Source organism: Andrena cerasifolii, chromosome 12 (assembly GCF_050908995.1).
Source record: "Andrena cerasifolii isolate SP2316 chromosome 12, iyAndCera1_principal, whole genome shotgun sequence".
Taxonomy (NCBI): Eukaryota; Metazoa; Arthropoda; class Insecta; order Hymenoptera; family Andrenidae; genus Andrena; species Andrena cerasifolii.
Window position 1 is genome coordinate 1,286,545 of NC_135129.1, and position 19,148 is coordinate 1,305,692.

The 19,148-nt window shown below is 43.6% G+C and overlaps 2 protein-coding genes across 3 annotated transcripts; both read left to right on the top strand.

The window, feature by feature from the left end:
• Positions 1–6: 6 nt before the first annotated feature.
• On the top strand, positions 7–4,757 carry LOC143375255 (thioredoxin domain-containing protein 11). The gene is made up of 10 exons (XM_076824183.1): positions 7–468; positions 693–903; positions 978–1,208; positions 1,448–1,654; positions 1,779–1,976; positions 2,046–2,485; positions 2,552–2,861; positions 2,930–3,160; positions 3,251–3,444; positions 3,509–4,757. The coding sequence occupies exons 1-10, from the start codon at positions 254–256 to the stop codon at positions 4,005–4,007; spliced, it is 2,736 nt and encodes a 911-aa protein (XP_076680298.1). The 5' UTR covers positions 7–253; the 3' UTR covers positions 4,008–4,757.
• Positions 4,758–6,763: 2,006 nt separating this feature from the next.
• On the top strand, positions 6,764–18,875 carry LOC143375257 (uncharacterized). 2 transcript variants are annotated; one of them, XM_076824185.1, is made up of 8 exons: positions 6,764–7,143; positions 8,138–8,293; positions 8,897–9,348; positions 9,844–9,991; positions 10,842–11,027; positions 11,111–11,360; positions 11,451–11,650; positions 11,731–18,875. In XM_076824185.1, exons 1-8 carry the CDS (start codon positions 7,006–7,008, stop codon positions 11,863–11,865), a joined length of 1,665 nt encoding a protein of 554 aa, XP_076680300.1. In that variant the 5' UTR covers positions 6,764–7,005; the 3' UTR covers positions 11,866–18,875. The 2 variants fall into 2 exon arrangements, with proteins under 2 accessions (XP_076680300.1, XP_076680299.1); XM_076824184.1 differs by having other exon boundaries at positions 6,767–7,143; positions 9,745–9,991.
• Positions 18,876–19,148: the final 273 nt, after the last annotated feature.

Below are 19,148 nucleotides of genomic sequence, written 5' to 3' on the forward strand. Positions count from 1 at the left end.
AGGGAACTCCAATCCGGTGGTTATAATTTCCTCGCGCTGTGTATCGACGATATGTTGACAAGCGGTCAGCTGTTTCCGGTCTATGAAAATACAAGTGGCTCGATAGAGGCCCACGAAAAGCCCGGCTAATTACTTTTAATTAAATAAGCCGCAGCTGGGCTCGCAGGGCAGAGTAAACAAGGGACGTGTGATGAGGTTCTAACACACGGTGCTTTTCTCTCCCTTAATTTCCTTTTGGTTGCCTGTACGGATAATGTTGGAGGAAGAGCTGGAAGCAAGCACGCTGAGAAATGCTGATAACCCGCATACGATCGCATCGGACTCAGGAAGTAACGACGTGGCCAAGGAGTCGGATCAGAGGCTCGCGATAGAAGAGAGACTGGCCAGCAAGATGTTCTCCTACGCCAGAGAGATAATCTGTTTCTTCCTCGCGATCACATTCACCGCCCTGGCTGCTCTCCACAGCTCGTAAGTTTTTTAGGTTATGCCGATTCGTTGGTTAAAAATTCAGTGGGCCTTTCTGCGTGACGTGTCCCGTCGGCCTGGCGCCGAAAGCAACGCCGACTTCCATGCCTCTGACACTGCGCAACAGATGTTTTACGAGCTGAATGCATTGGAATAACTGGACAGCAGTTTTTTACCTCCGATATATAATGTATTGCGCATGTTTATCTTTTATCGCCTCGTTCCAGATCTCCCAAAGTGTCCAAGCCTCCGTTGGCTAAGCCATTCTTCAATCAGAGCTCGATCGTCCTAGACTTTTACAAGGGCCATTTGGGAGCCGTGATAGAGAGAGTCACGGAGGCAGATTTTAGTTTCGTTATGTACTACGCGCCATGGGATGCAGAGAGCCAGGCTGTGCGGCAGGAATTCGAGAAGGTCGCTCAGTATTACGATACTCAGGTGCGAAGGATAGCTATTAAGTCGAGCGTCTAGCATCTTTCGACGCTTGTAAACTACACGCATTTGGCTTTCAGGTCTTCTTCGCCGCCATCAATTGCTGGCATCCGAACTCCGAATGCAGAGCTCAATACAATAAGATTCAGAGTTACCCAGTGCTAATGCTCTATCCGTCGAGGGACTCTGGTATACAGTACAGGGGTATTCGTAACGCGTCGTACATGATTCGTTTTCTTCATAACGTCATGAACCCGATTGTTAGAATAACTCGTACGGAACAATTGACAGAGTTACTTGTGAATTACGATGTAAGTATAAGGAAGCAATATAATAATATAATTTGAATTTCGACTGTAAAAATTGTTGTAATTAGAAGAGATGATTTCGGCGCACTGGTTCGGTCTATTAAAATTTAGAAAAGAATCAATATTAAAATTGAATAGACCGAACCAGTGCGCCGAAATCATCTCTTCTAATTAGAAGCAATATACAGTTTGGGATTCTTTTCTGAAGGAGAAAGATTGGCATTTCCTCGTCGTTATTACAGGCTGTGATGGTAGGCTATTTTAACTTTACTCGACTGGACAGGACTCCCGGTTACAGAGAATTTTATAAAGCCGCTATACGCGCATTAGAAAGAGATCCTAACAGAGAGCTGGTTTTCGCTATTGTCACCGGAGCATCGTCTAGCGAGGCGGAACATAATGTTTACAAATTTCCATCTGCAAATTTACACATGTGGAACGAATCTCTCGTAAGTATGCGGAAGTATTTTTATATCTACGCGGCTGTGTATATACGATGTATATATGGGATACATAAAGCAGAAACATTTGCATATATAGCACGATTAAATGAGTGAGAATTGAAATGTGTAGAGGTATCCAGAAGACTCTGAATGGACTTCCGAAAACATATTAAATTGGATTAGCAGCTCCATTCACCAACCGGCGCTGTGGCTGCAGCCTCCAGGGGTAAAAGCGCTAACATTAGCACCGTACGTGAGGGAAGGGCCCGTACTTTTTCTCTTCACGCCTCGTAATCCTTTGCATCCTGAAAATTACAATTACAATCTGGTGCGTAGTAATGTAAGCAGAAATACAGTATACAAGGGATGTGTAATAAGAACTGCATTGATCCTATAGATGAAAGAAATCGGACTGCGGTATTATAATTGCATAGACAATGTCTTGGCTAAAGGTATAATCGAACGTCTCAGTCTTAACCGTCGCGCAGCTAGTGCTAGACATTCCGAGAAAACTAAACAATGCCTTAAACTCTTAAAGGAGAATGAGAATCGATCGGCCGAGCCGGCCATCAGTGTCTCCGTTCAACGATGGATTAACGATAGTTGCTGTGCTAATATTGTAACGAATAAATGTTCTCTCTGTAAAAAGAGCGTGCTGAGCAACGCGGAAAAAGACGTGTCCGTTTGTAAGCTTGTCTTTGGTAAACACAATCATGCGTGTAAAGTTGTTGATATTTTTAAAGTTTCCGCGGTGGAAGACTCGCAAGAGAGATACGAGGTCTGTTGCGACAAGGACCACGCGACAGTAAAATTGCAGGAGAAATTGAAATCCAAAAGGTACAAGCTCGTTTGTTTCACAAGTTGCGAGGATTCTCAGTTAACAGTCTCTCTCTTTTTTTTCAGCCACAAGCACAAGGCATCGTTTTTCACAGCCAATGAAAATGATTTACGATCTGCCGACGCGGTAAAACAAGCGTACTTAAAACAAGATTGTAAAAAGTGGATAGCTGGGAACGAATATCATCAGCCTATATTTCCACGTGGCTCGCCCGAGCATCCGAATATAAGCCTAACAGAGTCAGTGTGCAAAATTAATAAAACATTGGCGCTAATAGCGATCGATAGCCTACATTATTTTCATTTCGCCGAAGGCCTTGGAATAGACGTTCTAAAAAGGAAAGATAAGACTGCTGTTGTTATACTAGATGCTACTGTAAGTCTCGACGTTTAATTTCGTTTCTACGTCGCGAAGTAGATTATTGTAGAATTAATGAATTTTAGCACGAGAGTCAATACGTTATGGAGGAGGATTTCAGTCGATACACGTTTATTCAATTCATAAACAATTATACTCAAGGCTTTTTGCAACGCACGCTGCGCTCCAACAACTCCAGGCGTTTTATACAAAAGTTCAAGACGAAAGTTGACTGCAAATCGAAAGGCGTACGGAACATGTGCATACCGGAGTTAACGACCGAGACCTTCTTAGATACTATTTTAGATCCGACAAAGGTAAATTATAAGAAAAAGATTAACGCGTTCTAGTGCCAAGAAGCGGTGCTATAATTAAAGAATATATTAAGCTTAATGGTATTTTCACAGGATGTGCTTGTAATGTACCACTCTCCTTATTGTGCATTTTGTAGCGCGATATCTTATGTATACTTAACAGTGGCTCATTATTTGCGCGAAATGGATCATCTGTTATTCGTAAGAGTCGACGGTGATAACAATGATTTACCTTGGGAGTACAATATGAATCGATTCCCATCCATTCTCTTCTTTCCTGCTAAAAGGTAATTAAACCGCAGCTCGTTACAATAGCATTCCACAATAGCTTCATTGTCTTTATTCTTGCAGAAAAGAGGATAGCACGGTGTATCCGTTTTCTCTGCCAATCACCATCCCCAATCTCGTTAACTTCGTCCTGGCGAATTTGGACGGAGAGTCGCACGTGGAGGCGCTTGTAAATATTTGTCAGTCCGGGGCCGGCGAGCAACCGGACACGTGTATCGCGCGAACACGCTGGCTGTGCCTAGATATTATTCAGCAACTGCTTCGAGACTATCGGAGGTTAATAAGGCAGATAAGTTTATTAGGGAGGAAGATCGCTAGGGACAAGAGAAAAGTTATTCTGCTGAAGCTAGCGCATATTAAGGACATACATTTGATACTAGGTTCCACCATCGATCTCAAGGAAGATCAGCAGAAAGTGAAACTTATCAGGAAACGGTATAGGAAATACTACAAACACGTTAGATTAATCGAATTAGATAGCAAAATGAACAGCTCTCGCACGGAAAGTGCCGCTCAACGAGAAAATGTTTTTGCGAGGCAAGCAATTAGAAGCGAATTGTGATATCGATTTAATCATAGATACGCACCGATGAATGTCACGTTATTTAAGGTGTTTCACGAAGTCGTACTAAGTGTACAGTATATACCTCACAGAATTTTTCATCTTGCAAAAGTAATAAACGCTCGGTTGGTTTGTGTATGTCTTGTGGAAATGAACGCGACAATATGTTTAAACGATTCTCTTGTTGCCTTTATCTGATATTCGAAGGAAGCGTGTCTAGAAGGAGCTTGAATATTTCACGAAGGAAAGTACATTACTTTTGGGTAATGCGTTGAGCGAACTAAAGTGATTTTAGTTCTGCATCATTGGGCTCGAACGATGAACCTAGTTAGATATTTGAATGATTCCAAGGTGAGAATGGATAAGCGTAAATAATGGAACGATGCAAGAACTTGTACATGTTGAATTGTGTGTACGGTACGCGTAACTGTTTTCCATATCCATACTACTGTACAGGGAGTGTAAATGCAGTAGAATTACTCATCCGGTTAATATTCATGATGTCTGATGTCGAAGCAGAGAAATGATGCTGGTATTGTCACAGGCGTACGGCAGCATAAGAAATGGCATACAGTAGTGTGCTCTTGCTCTTTAAAACAAGGTAACGATTTAATTGCTCGGTGCCCTATCATCGCCTGGTATGTTGTACGATTCAGGCATGCATTTACCGAAATGTGTGTTACTTGTATATTTCTGTAAATACTGTTATAAACGATAACAATAAAGCTATATGTTGATACATAAAGGTAACACAGAGGTTGGATAGTCGTGTCGCAAATGAATGACGAGTGGACCTAGGGAAAGAACGGTAAGCGAAAAGAGAAACATTAATGCCGGTGATGACGATGCTGAGAAAAAACGCGGAAACTTGAATACACTATTTCTCGGTCGCGTAGAAGGATCAGTTGATAACGTAATCGTGGATAAAGAAAATGATACTACTTCATAACCTTATACGTTCAAAGATCGAATTCAACGCGGGATAAAATAGCGTGGGCCGAAAGTGGCCGATGGTTCGCGTAATCTCGCGTTAGTCATTCCCCCCGTTTGTCTGATTTATTTATGGGTTGGGCTACTTATTCGATGTAATGAAATTCCTAGTAAAATGACGCGTGATAAGAAACCTGTTTCTTCTATCAATTCGCTTGTTCTGACTAATGCGTACCATGCGTGGCTCACAGAATTGCTGGATTTTTAATCGATTTCGTAGTACGATGCGAGAGGATATATCGCTTCGATGCAATCCCATTGACTTAGCTGTTTTAACCAGCCATCGTTTGCTAATTATATGCATACGTGGCTGCATTGTAGCGGGGCACGTCGGAAAACCTATTTCAATAACTTGTGCGCGCATTAACAATTAATAAGGTGACTCGAATTTTAGGGAATGCATTCGGGAAACTGAATTTTGCCGCCTCGGCGATAGATATTCAGGCGATTCCCTGTATCCTGAATTATTCATAATCGCCGATATACGAAAGTACAGTTACGATTTACAAGCTGCATAGAAACGAGAGAGATGTTTGTTACGCGCGAGTATAAATAAGTTAAACGACGTAATACGAAAAACTGGAACGTATTATCGGTAACCAAGATCGAAGGATCTGAACCGTTCTCGAGGATCACGGTGGCACTGACGGAGCGTCAGATGGGAATAAGGGATTTCTTTATTTCGTTTACGTGCTCCCAGGTATCGGGGAGGTATTTCGGCAAGTTTAATTACATAACAAGTGTGACAAAAAATTTAGACGATTCAGAAAAATGGCAGGTGAAAGATGGCGCGATATTTGATCTATGGGCTTCGAGGATTTCGATACAATCAGAGTCGAATAAAATTTGTGATACAAATTTAAAGCACTATTTCCATTTTATTTATTCATCCTTCTTTTCGAAATTTTGAAATACTGCTTTATTTCTATTTATTTCAATGTTTTAATAGTTTTGATAGTTCAAATCTGGGCCTGCAGTATTCCCTTGCAACAAATTATCCCAAATATAACTGCATCTCTATTCCCAGAGCCGCAAAATATAATAACACATCCAAAACCTGTTTCACACTTTTAATGCACGTAGCAAGTAAGATAATATTCCACGTAAATCATAATGGATCATACTTGGTAATAAAATAACCTACTTATTACCTAAGGAACGAATACAGTGAGTTCAATGATAATAAGGAAGCAATTACAATTTAATTCGTCGTTAAAATAAGACGAACTTATAATACTAAACAACATCGCTCTAATTAGGGATGGTTTCTCGAAGCGTCTAAACCCAAGGAACTTTCGAGAATTCGAAACTCTCGAAACCCAGATAAGAAAATGTTTAAAATCAATGAATAAAGAATCGTTCGCAGGGTGGCTCGAGAATTTGTATATTCTATATTTCCTTTAACTACAGAGATTTATGCAAAAATGTTATTGACATCGGTTCTTAAAGCGAGGTATTCCACTTGCAAAACAGAATCAGCACTTCAAATGTCGAGAGTTACGAATTTCGAAAATTTAAAAATTAGTTTCGAATCCACCCCTAGCTCTACTCATTCCTCTTATCCTAGGACAATGAAACTAGTCAAGCCCGCTTTATTCCACGCAAATCTACAATCAATTCGACATCGACTAACAATGACTGAAAAAAAAAGAAGAAAGAAAATACGAAAGTGTCACTTGATATCGGTCCCTACTTATCTTGATTCGAAGATAGTTGGCCGGGCTGTGACCTGCAGCGCCACCGGGCGGCGGGCCCGGCGAAACGGGGCGAGGGGACCTTGGCCGACGAGGCAGTCTCCCGTCTATGTGCAGCCCGCAAGCGTATGGCCGTGTGTACTGTGCCGCTGACAATGAGCCGCGGCGGTGACTGTGATAAGTGATCGCGTACCCTTCCTCGTCGCTAAACGCGTAGTGGCAGTGGAGAAAGATAGTACGTCGGCCAAGAAAAGAGTCTACCTCTTGATGACTCGCGCTTTACGCAAGGCGCAACGTAGCCGGAGCCCACAATTATGTTCGATGTACCGCCCAAGTTCTACGAGCTGTGTCGCCTTTGTTTATCGTCGGACGGTGTTAAATTGTCCATATTCGAGGAGGAGGGCGCCCAGCGGAACTTCGCCGACAAGATACTGGCGTGCCTCTCGATCGCGGTGAGTCCCGTCTCAGAGTATCCACCGGGTCCCCTCGTGCCGAGGCGACGATAAATCAGACGCGACCATCTGTGCATCTCGCATTATCAGTGCGTCTCCCTTCCTCCTGCCCGCTCGCTTACGCCTTCTCGCTTCGCCTCGGCCGCTCCGTCCCTGTCGGACGTTGCTCGCCGTCTCCGTTCCGCGCAGGCTGCCTCTCAAGGGTGTGCGCGCGGGCGCTCGCGCGCGCGCACGTGTGCCGCGTGTACGTGTGTATGCGCGTGCCACGGGAGAAAGTTTGGCAAGAGATGTGTCCGCGAGATAAGCCGACTACTCACGGGGGCATTTAAAATGGCAGTGATAAGCTCTGCTCCTCGCCTGTGGCGGATCTCTCGCGCGGACCGATGGGCGGCGGGGGTGGGGGTGGGGGGAGGGAGGCAGCTCCTTATTTAGACGGCCTGTTATCAGGTTTCACACGCGGATTCCACGAGCCGCTGTCACATTTCGCGTCTGCTCCCTTCGTGTTATTCTTCGCCGTCCGCTGGCCCGTGATCTCCGCGCCGCACGCGACTCCGCTGCTGCCCGATCGAAGAAAGCTCCCTGCTTCCGTCCAACCTACTTTAATAAAAACTTCTTGCCACTGCTCGGCGCCGCGGCCTCTCTGCCGTTCGGTGCCCCTATCGCCGGAGACTGTGCACTCGAATCCCGTGCGCTGCCGCGAAACGGATGGAACTCGGTTTCACGGAGATTTCCTCTATCTTTAGACCGGGAATCGTGTTTAAACGATTGATAGATGGTCGTGGTTGGTTGGCTGTGCGGAGAATGTCCATGGCAGTGTCAGTATCATGTTCCACTTAGTTTCTGTTGTATGGGATTTGCTTCATTCGGATTCTAGCGTAACAGATATCGTTATTCGTGTCAGTTCTAGAGTAAATTGCCAGGGCTGTCGGGGCTGTTTACTGTAACAGGAGTAGGTTCAGCTTAACTGTACAATCGATCTTGTACTTTTATTCAGGTGAAAGATGGGGATTCTTTACCACCTATCATTTGTCACCGATGCGTGTACAAGTTGGATGTACTGCACAACTTCCGTGAAGTCTCACACAAATCTGATGTCATACTCAAACAGTACCTGGATTATGCCAAGCAGCTATCATCGCACGATGATCAGGTATTGGTTAAAACGCTTCTTGCTAGATGGTAATTAAAGCTCAGGGCAATTTGGTGACAGAAGCCATTACACGATCCGGATGTATCATTCATTGATCGATAAATAAGAATCAGCTTGGCACGCGAACAGTAGTAGTAGTCATTTCATTCGGAGCAATGATGCAACTATGAATGTGCAACGTGCGATTGTAGATAAGAGTGTTACAGCACATGTGTATTCCATGTATCTGAAACGTGTCTGTAATACATGCAGGATACCATTTGCTCGTTTCTCTGCCCTGATACAATTATGTAAGACGCCTCAAGGTTTCCTTTAATGCTGTCAACTTTAACCTTATCGGTTTGATAGCGATTGTGATAGAAGAAAAAGGTTGCGTACGCTCAATTAATTTCTTGCGAATAAATTCTAAGCAGGTGCAAGGTACAGATATCGGAATGGTGCATCCGATTGTTTGCATTAAAGGAGACCTCGGAGACCAATAAGCGCCATAAGTTATCTCTGCGTGTCGTAAAAGGTTGCTCAGCTGTTTTTGCCCGTGTTCGTTTGCGTAGAAAATTGTTGTAGGAAATATTAGACAAACAACAGTAATTTGTTCTGTTTCAGAAGTCTTTCTCCACTGCCAAAGTAGCAGACTTAAGCCCTTTACAGTCATTTCTCCAATTGAACAAAACATTGTTTCACGAGGAGCCTAACTCTCCGGCCAGCATCAATCAAAATGTTATACCTCAGACGCAAACGCATCATTTGGAGTTGCGCGCGAATGATATGCCCGAGCATGATAACATTAAGTGCGAACCAGAGGACGATACGTGTTCGAACAGTTCTGATCCAGACAGATTAGAAATAGAAGATCGGGACGAGCAGGATACAGAGGGGGAAGAAAATGGTTACGACATGACCATTAACAAGAGAATGAAAATGGAGACAAACTACGAGGAATCTAAAGCAAGTACCCCTAATCACAGTCCAGTGAATAGAATGGACACGCCGGAAAGCAATTGTTCCGACACAAATATCGACCAAGAAACAACAAAGCTGTGGCAAGCATTAGCGAAGTGAGTAACGAATTTTCGAATTTAGTAGCAAACGAATCTCGTCTACATCCGAAAAGTAACATATCATCCCTTGTTTGATTATTCTTATTTGACCAGTGGGTACATATTTGAGTAATCTTGAAATTCAAACAGAACCGTCTACCTAGATTAAACATATTCAAACACGTTTCATTGCCTTCGACACATATTTACGTTTCGGATTACCGAAGTAACGACCAGCCACAACAGGTGCCTTTTTTTCGAGAGATAAGATAACTCTGTCCCCAGTTGGTATCGGACCAAATCATTAACTACAGAAATATGTGCTCACTATTGCCTGTGCATCGGCTTATTATCATAGCGCCGCACTTTCGTTGAACTGGAAAAACATATCTTGCGTTTTTACTTTTCATGTAGCAACAGGAGTTTAGAGATAACAAGGACGAACGGTGACAAACTTAATAATGGATTTACTGGGGAGGCAACTAATCTTCTGCGTTCTTTAATCAACAACAGACAAATCGGTATCACTGCTGTCGATTCTGACGGGGTGTCGCCGCAAATTAGGTTCTACAGGGATACTCAAGGGACAACAATCGAGCGTACCGTACCCGACTGTTCTGTACTGGGAAATCGCACTAATGTCTCGAGTATAGAAAATAAGGTTCGTATAATTTCACAAAAATTCAATTGCTATTCCTACGGCAGTGTCTCTGGAGTCGTTTTAAAAAAATCATAAGGCCTTCCGAATATCTATTTTCAAGTTAAAAATTAGAATCGGCTATTAGCGAAACGTGTATAAAGAGCAGTAAAATGTGAATTTTTCCCCCCCGAAGTTACAAGTTCGGGCAGAGTTTCGAGATTTATGGAAAAACGGGAAACGTTAGCTTTCTTTTATGCTCGTACTCTTTTGACCCGAATCTCCGTGCAAATAAAAGTTCTTCCATGGGAAGTCCTTGCAGTTTGTTCAATGCAAATACCAGGAGAGATCTGCAGGTATAGAAAGGACAGGTCAGGTGACCCTTGGGTGTCAAGGGATCCCTTTGGGACTATTCAGCTCCCATCTGCCTGCAGGTAAGGAACGTGGTAGGCTTTGTAGATAATAGATAACTGAGAAGCTCTTTGTGATAGGCCATAAGCGCTAAGCCCACCATGTCAACCCGCTGTTAACAGATGTTCAGATAAGTTGGGGTTTCTATAGATTTTAAAGCGTGCTTTGTTCCGCGCGAGGAATTCTTCAATTTCTCCTATAATAAGAACCAAGACTGCCAGTATCCTTTGTGCCACTTTCCATTCTATTGGCTTTTTGTCCTGATAACAGGTACCTGCAAGGAATTACTGCAACTTTTCCGGGCCCTTCGGGACAAAATACCTGTACATCGTACCGAATTTCCCAACTGCGGACGCTCCGCGCCTCGCACTTCGGCCCGGTCGATTAGAAATCCTTGCTGAAACGATCGCGGGCCGGTCGTGTTGCAGTCATAAATACAGATTTGATTTTTTATTGCACCCAGGGTACTTCCATGGACAGTAATCCGTCCAGCCCCGCCAGCATCGGCCGAAAGGAGACGAAGGGTCGTAGAAAACAAAGCTACCCCAGTAAAGCTCCAATGAGTCCGGACATTGTTAATTACCAGCAGGAACCTAACGAAGAACAAGCACAGGATTTTACGACGTGGTCTAGTAAAATTAAAGGGAAGGTACGGCCGACGATACTACGAGAAACTGTAACTCTGAAACGCTAGATTTATCTCAGGTGATATTCCGTTCTCGTCTGTTCTAGGCGGAGGATCAAAAGCCACAGTTTGACCAGCACGGCGGCAACATGACGAAGAAAGTTGACATGTCGTGCACAAACTGCGGCACCATGACCACCACTATTTGGAGACGGAACATGAAAGGGGAAATGGTTTGTAACGCTTGCGGGCTCTATTACAAGCTTCACGGAGTGAACCGTCCAGTTACCATGCGAAGGGACACGATACACACGCGTAGACGTAGACCCAAAGGCGAGAAACCGACGAGGCATAGAAGTAGGGAATCATACCAGTCACATCCTCTGTTTCGCCACAGCGTTTCGGTATTCTAATCTGTGTCTCTTCTCGTCGCGGCTGCCGTTTCAGAAAAAGGAGACGCGATAATGGCGCCTCAGTCGGAACAGATGGACGCTGAGAGCGCGGACATGTTGGCGGCTCTGCGACGGCAAATCCAACCGCATCTTATGATGGCCGCGTTGACGCCGCCGCGCCTACCTGGCGCCCATCCGCCACCACCCGCCGCTCAACTTAATTACTCCCTACCTTTGCCCAGTTACATGATGCATGTAAGTATACGAGTGCGGCTCGACCGTCGCCGATTTACGGCCCGCGTCGGCGTCAGTTCTAATTGCCGGATTTGTCGCAGCATGTAAAAGCAGAGGGACGAGAACAATGTCATTTATCCGCGGAGGCAGAGGAGACAGAGGAGGGAGATGAGGAGAATGTCTCGGACGTGCCGCTGAACCTGGTCGCGACGTCGTTGTCCGAAGAGACACACTGAAACACTTTTGGCCAGCTTCAGGACGACCTCTTCGCTAGGTATACGTAAAACAAAGAATCTCTAGGCAGAAATAGTCTGTCCGGTGATAGACAGGGTGTAGAGGATGAGATTGTTCTCCTTCTCCTTCCTGCCACTAATTCTCGCCCATAATCCCAACCCCACCCACCCTCTCCTCCCAAGACCCCCTCTCTCCCAAACTTCAGCTCTCTTTTTCTCACTTTAACCCCCTATATTTCCACGGTCTCGAGAATTTGTGGTGGTAGAATAACGGGATGTAATTCTCCCTCGAGCTACCAAGCCCGTGGTGCAGAGCGCACGAAGGAACGATGATATTAAATACGCAGTATTAATTACGTGGTTATTCGAAATATGTACATATATATACACGAATTACGAAGAATATTTTTATACAAAATTTTCTACGCTTGCAGCTAGAGAGCGACGGGCGATCGTTGTACATACACGCGCAAATTGTTCTTTCGGTGTCGCACGTATTTCTCGCGTCGATGAAATGGTGGTCGTTGTCTGTTTTTTCTTAGTGACGTAAGAAAATCGAAGTCACCAGTGAAAGTGTCTAGAGCGGGTGCTAGACTTCGCTGTTCGGGTGAGGCTTAGAACGAAAAAAAGGACAAAAAAAAATGATGTGAAAATAGGAGGAAGATTTGTCACTAAACGATTAGTGAGGAGAAATGTCACCGTTTTGTTCCACGGGCTTTTAGCTGTCAGTGACATAACAATCATAATACTCTCGTTGTCTTGCATAATAATATTAAGCTAAAAACGACCCGGCTGAATTTAACTAGTGAGCGAAAAAGAAAGATTGTATTTTTTAATCGGCTTTAATGAGGCACGGGGAACGGCCCTCGACTTAAAGGAGGAAGCGAAAGGAAAAGGAAGGATTTAATGGAACAGAATACGGTTTGCACGACGTGACAAATATTTACGGGGATATCCATCACGTACTCGGTAATTTGAGCTTTGCCAAATTACGTTTATGCCAGTATCATCATAATCTAGTGGCCTTTCAGCGGTTTATCTCTTCTCTCTTCCCCCTTTTTTTAGCTCATATCTCGCGCAGTAAGTGCAGATTATTTACTTACAGGTACGATCTTAATCTAGACGATGTAGGGACCCTTTTTGTCTTTGTTTTTGTTTTCTTTTTTTTCTACGTAAGCACGAGACTGCCGGTGTAAACATATTTAAATACTATTTCTACCATTTACGTATTCTCTTCCCCCTTTCTCCCTACGTCTCGCGGGAAGGCTTCTCGACTATCGACGACTCAATCATCGATAATTTGTACTTAATAGGCAAAGCAGCGCACCACCATATAAGCTAAGACTCCGAAAGCAATAAGAAACGCGATGGTACGTAGGATAGATTGTCGTCGTACACAATACTCGTTGGCGTGCTCTCTCGACGACAATTAACAAACATACGAGAATTTCAGGAAGTAATACTTAGATAACATTCATTTGTATGCCGGACGTTAAAAGTAACAAATTTTATTGCTCCGCGGGTCGCTGCAGGCACTCGCCAGCTCTTCGTAGCCCCCTTCTGAATCTCTTCCTTTAGCCGTGTCCGCTTCATTTTTATTCGACGCAGAGGGTGAAAATTCGTTACCTCCCCCCCAGCAGTATATTCGAGCGAAGCTGTGATTTCTCTTGTCGACTAACACGCCAGCCCTGCTATTCTCCCCCGAGGGCTATCACTGATCAATTTTTTTTTTATTTCTCCCCAGAATGTACAGATCATGCGTTAATAAACAGGTATTAAGCAATCCTAAATAGCACATAATACGATGGCCAGTGCATCTACTCATGTATCGTTATATCTAACATTGTATACCTAAACAACTTTGCCAAAAATAGATTTAGTCTATTGTAACATAGAGTATAGTTAAGGGCATACGATAAAAATTAATGTTTTATCTTTCTCTGTCACAACGTCATGCACAACATTTACATATTTCTCCTTCGTTTTTCCCCTCTCACGAGTCTTCTTGTCAGTGATACCTCTTTGGCACGCTGCTTCTGTAGAGCCTTTAAATTTGCCTGCAGCAATTCGAGGAGCAACTTAGTGTTAGTCATTATCAAAGGAGCCTTATGAACACACTCGTATAGATATATATGTATATTACACACATATATATATATACATATATACTATTCTATATTATTATACGAGTACGATTGATACCACAAATCAGTGCCTTTTTTCTTCATTTCTGTCGTAATTCTAACGAACAATCGTTCTGTAAATTGTAAATATGTTAGTCGTCTATTGGTATTGATTTGTATGATTTATGTTTCATGGAGTTTCTTGCTTCAGTTGAGGAGGTAAGAATGCATTTCGAACCGACTGGAACGCCTTCGTTAAGCAAGAATGGGCACTGTGAGCGTGGTATCTCAACATTAATAACACGAGTATATTGGAGGAAGAGACATAAGCGATGACGAGGTTTGCCACTAGTGCGATCCGAGTGACCGGTTGCCAAGCATCTCTCTCGCGCGTCAGAATGAGCCCTCCATTTAGTACGTATTCAATATAATTCCTGTTTCACTAGTAGGCCGAAGGGTGGCATATCTTTTCAGCGACTCTCCAAGGGCACACATTTCCTATTCCGTTTTTATCCGGGTAGGTTTCCGTAACGGGGACATATTTATTTCGATCATCACACTCCTCTTCCTTTTAAGCATTACGCGTGCTCGGAGATGAATTTTAAATGTTTTATCCAATCGCAGCTAATGTTTGACAAAGCCTTTTGGCTTGCGTCGACGCTTGGAAGATATGCGACGCTTCGGGCGTACCGTCTCTTTGACAGGGAGCGAAATCGATGGATAATGAATTTATCAAAGTACGTGGGGCCTGATCCTTTGTCGGGCCCCGGACCAGCCAGTTTTAAATTCTGTTAACAGAACGTTTCTGTAGCATACCATTTTAAGTGTACCATACGCGAAGAGAATGAACTTATTTATGAGTGGCATCGATAGACGGAAATGAAATGGACAGTTACTTCGTTAGGCATTTTCTTTTCTCAGTTATACTTTGGCTCGCGGTAGCTTGTGGAACAACAAGCAGGCATAACTATTATTATTCTTATATTTTTTATTATTACTCTTAATTATTAATAATTAATTATTACCAACGTAGGCGCGTAAGTAGAATAGGTTTGAGCTCTCTACTAATTCTGAAGCTAGATGATATTTTTTATAATTACTAGAATCGAAGGATCGAGTATTGCTAATTATATTATTAAAATATCGATCGATTAAACGTTAACGATAATGATCCTTTTCTTCTTTGAGTAAGATTTAGTTGCAACACCGCCACTCGAACGGTTCGTTTTAACACAAATGGTGGAGAAAAAGAAAAAGAAGGAAAAAGCTGAGGCTTCTTATAGATTTTTTTTATGTATCAGTATTCTACGCGTTTGACTTTAGCTGTTAAGAGTTTTAACCAACACTACTTAAAAGAATCCCCGTCGGCGAGATTTCTCTTACTTAATTAATTAAATTATTTAGTTATCTCCCCACCCGTCACCCTTTTACTCCCCCGCCCCCTTCCTCGATTCTCCCTGTTTTTGTACGTCTATTTTTACATAAGCGACCCTATCTCTAAATATTATTTAAACTGTAATTTATTGTATTCACTGTTTTTTGCACCGACGTTTGCGTAAGACATTTGGCAGCGACTGGCTTAATTTATTGTTTCTACATTGTACTTTATACGAGTTTCACGCTCTCCTTTATTCTTTCTCTCTTTTTCGTTCTTCTTTTCTCGGCCCCTTTTTTCCCAAGCAAATTAAGTTCGTACATGATCAAACACAGACGCGTATGGTCATTCCCTCCATCCTTCCCTCCCTTTCTTTCTTCTTCCTTTTTTTTTTTTATATTTCTATCGCGACGCACTCGATGTTATCGCGGTACGAGATGCGCGGACGGTCAATGCTTTAGGTGCCTTCACCTGGACACTTGGTTGAACAGAGAACGTTCAAGTGCATATAAATAATTATTAGCCGAGTGTATTCGCTTGTTAACCGCGTGAACGATTACCATCGAATCGTTCGCCGCCGCTGTTCGATCCGAGCGCGATTGGAAAGTTCCGCTTTCGGCCCCGGGTCGGGCCCGCCTCTCCTTCGTCCTGCGAGCCGTGCCTCTCACCGTCGTCAAATTCGACTCCCGATCGTCCGGCGAGAAAGAATATTAGTCTGCGGGACACGGGACGGCGGGAGCGACGGGGGCTGAATGCGGATCGGGATCGAATTCGAGGTGCTTCGCCACCACGTGCAGATTTATGCTGGATGGAAGCCTGTTTGTAGATGTAGCGAGCGTGGCCGCGAAGCATCTCGCACCGGAGACTGTCCGAAGGGTGTCCACAGCGAACGAATGTATACGAGAACCTTGAGGACGGGAATGCAAAAAAAAAAAATAGAGAGAGAAAAGCAGGCATAATTGTACACGACAGAGAGAAGGGGTTTTTGCGAATCGATGCATAGGAGAGAGGGGTCGTCGCCGACACCCTGCTCGTTGTGAATAAACTCGCAGCATTGTTCCGTCCGTCTGCTTGACCGTGGACGTTTCCTCCCCCTCCCGACTCCATCGGGTGCATTCGGTGGAAATCCTAAGTCACGATCGTATCGCGGCTTGCGACGACACGCAAGCTACAGTACGAGAAACAATAAACGCAAGAATATGGAAAGAAAGCGCTAAGACCCCTTCCCCAGTTCTTTACACCGAGTATTAAATCTGTACTAATCGACTGAGTATTATTTTTATAACGAGCGTAATATTTAATAACGGATAAATTAAAGGCGGAACGATGGTGTTATCGTGTGCGAAAGGCGAGAGAAATTAATTGCGAAGCAGCGGTGGCGACGCGCCTCCTCTGCCCTATCCTTGCCGCGGGGGCTGCCGTGGAGCAGGGGCGGCGCGTCGCAACTGATGATTTTGCGAGTGTCCTGATCACATATTTTGTATACAACAATGGTGAAAACCCGAGCGGGCAGAAGGAAGGAAAAGATAAAAGATAAAAAAAAAAAAAGAAGAATAGGTGGAGGAGGAAGGAAGGGAGGAGCAAGAAAGAGAGAGATAATGTCGCGATGAGATGATTGTGACGCGAGGAGTTCTTTTGCGCGAGAGCTTTGATCGGCTGGAAACTAACTTAACACCGATGGCATGTTTTGCGAGGATAATGAAAAATAAGGAACGCGTGTCGTAGCAATAGCGGAGAGAAATTACTTTTGTATCCACGATCTGCGATAAGTTAGTTCGGGCTAAGGCCAGCAGCTGTTGAGATTATTCAAGGTTGTGTGTATCATTATAAGTATTTTGAATTGTTGAATAGTAAATAGTGTGTAAGCGGTGGCTTGAACGGGGCGACGTCCCCCGCCCCGACGGGGCAACCGAGAGACGTCGCGCCGTCCAAGCTCGGTCTCAAGTATTCAGAACTATCAGACTTCTTTCTCCCGTCATGACGATGAACGTTTGCCCTGTACGATCGACCTGCCGAGTTCACTTCGCCTCCGTTTTTTGTACCGAGTGGCCTGTGATTCATGGGAAAAGCCTGCGAAAACAGCGATGGCCTCCCACGACGGTCACAGATGGAACCTACACGCGCGAGTCCATATATAAATCTGTTGAACGATGGATCTGGAATTTCGGAGCGGAAGACGAATTTTCACTGATCCAGACTCGTAGGTTTATCTGCGAAAGTCGTGGGCCATTGCTTCTTTTGCTGAATGTTGGATAGGAGGCGAATTCTTTGCTGAAAGACGAGTCGAAAATATAGAATGACAATTTTTCTGAAGAAGCTTCATTCTCGCTGAAGATTCGTTGAGGTACTTTAAAATGTATCCAACGAATCTTGAGACGGATTATTAAAAAGGTCTCTTACGATTAAAGCGTTATTCGCATTTTCCATTCATTTTTCAACGAGGAATTACCCTCTCCGTTTGTTTCGCCACGAATCACGGGACGCGCTGTATATACACGTACGTTTATATTATAAATAAATTATATATATTTTAATATCGTACTGGTAACGAGTCGTGGGTCCCACGCGTGGAATCGTTGGGACGTTTTAATTTATAAATAACTGAAGCACATTTACGCAGAACCTCCCATGACAGATGTACCTAACGCTGATTCACTTACGGGTCTAACTAGAAACCGTCAAATTTTACCTTTAATCGTGTCCTTTTTTTCTCTCCGACCTCCTTGTCCGTCTGCCTTTTATCTATCTTCCCCTAGCATTTTCTTCTATTTTTTATCAGTTTGTAACGACAAGAAGGAACTTTGTTATAGACATTTTAAGGGCTATTTATTGGGCTGCTATGTGATTTGTTGGGAAGTGTGTGTTTCCAATTTACGACTCTGCCAGTGGAGCTCGCCGGCGAATATTTTTTAATGAAACGGAAAAGTTAGAAAACGAAATGCAAAGAGACAGAGAGAAAGAGAGAGAGAGAGAGAGAGAGAGAGAGAGAGAGAGAGAGAGAGAAGGAGAAATAGTTTGCGATCACTCGATGTCTCTTATCTTATTTGCGCCTACCGTCTACCTAAGTCAAAAAGTATTTTGCGCGGACTGTGTTTGTTGTTGGCGCGTTTGCATCCCAGTTTCGTTCTCTTCTTTTTTTATATATTACGATGAAGCTCGGATGAGCCGGAGACCGAGAGCCGCGAATGATATCGGAGATCTCGATTTGTTTCTGCCTGCGCAAACACGATCGACGCAACAGACACAGGGCGATCGGCGGGCAAAGGACCAAAATGTACAACAATTGCGTTTGCCCTTTCTACGGTTGGCAGCGATTCGTTTTTTCTTTTTATATATATATAACGTGTAATAAAAACGATCGAAGCTGTAAACATGTATCGAGAGAGTCCGAGGATTTTTAAGCGAATGTTGACAGAGTATTTTTTTCGGGGGGCATCTTATGCAAGGGCATTGTTGTGATACCACAGATGCAGCTTCATTGAAACTTAAATAAAAAAGAAAAAATAATGCGTTAACGGCTCGTTGTGCGATCAATGTTTACTACCATTAACGGCGCGTCGAATATTGTATATATTTAATTTTTTATATAAAACCTATTCCGGTACGAAAAGCCGAAAGAGAAGTCGGGTGTGTTCATTTGTTAGGTTACTCGCCGTGGTATTTTATTATTCTCTTTTCAATAGCATCACTCACTTTAAGCTTCCTAGTTAAATGCGGAAAAGGAACTTCCCTCCATCTTTCCACGCTGCCGGTTCTCCCTACAAAAAATTCACCGAGAATTTGAATTT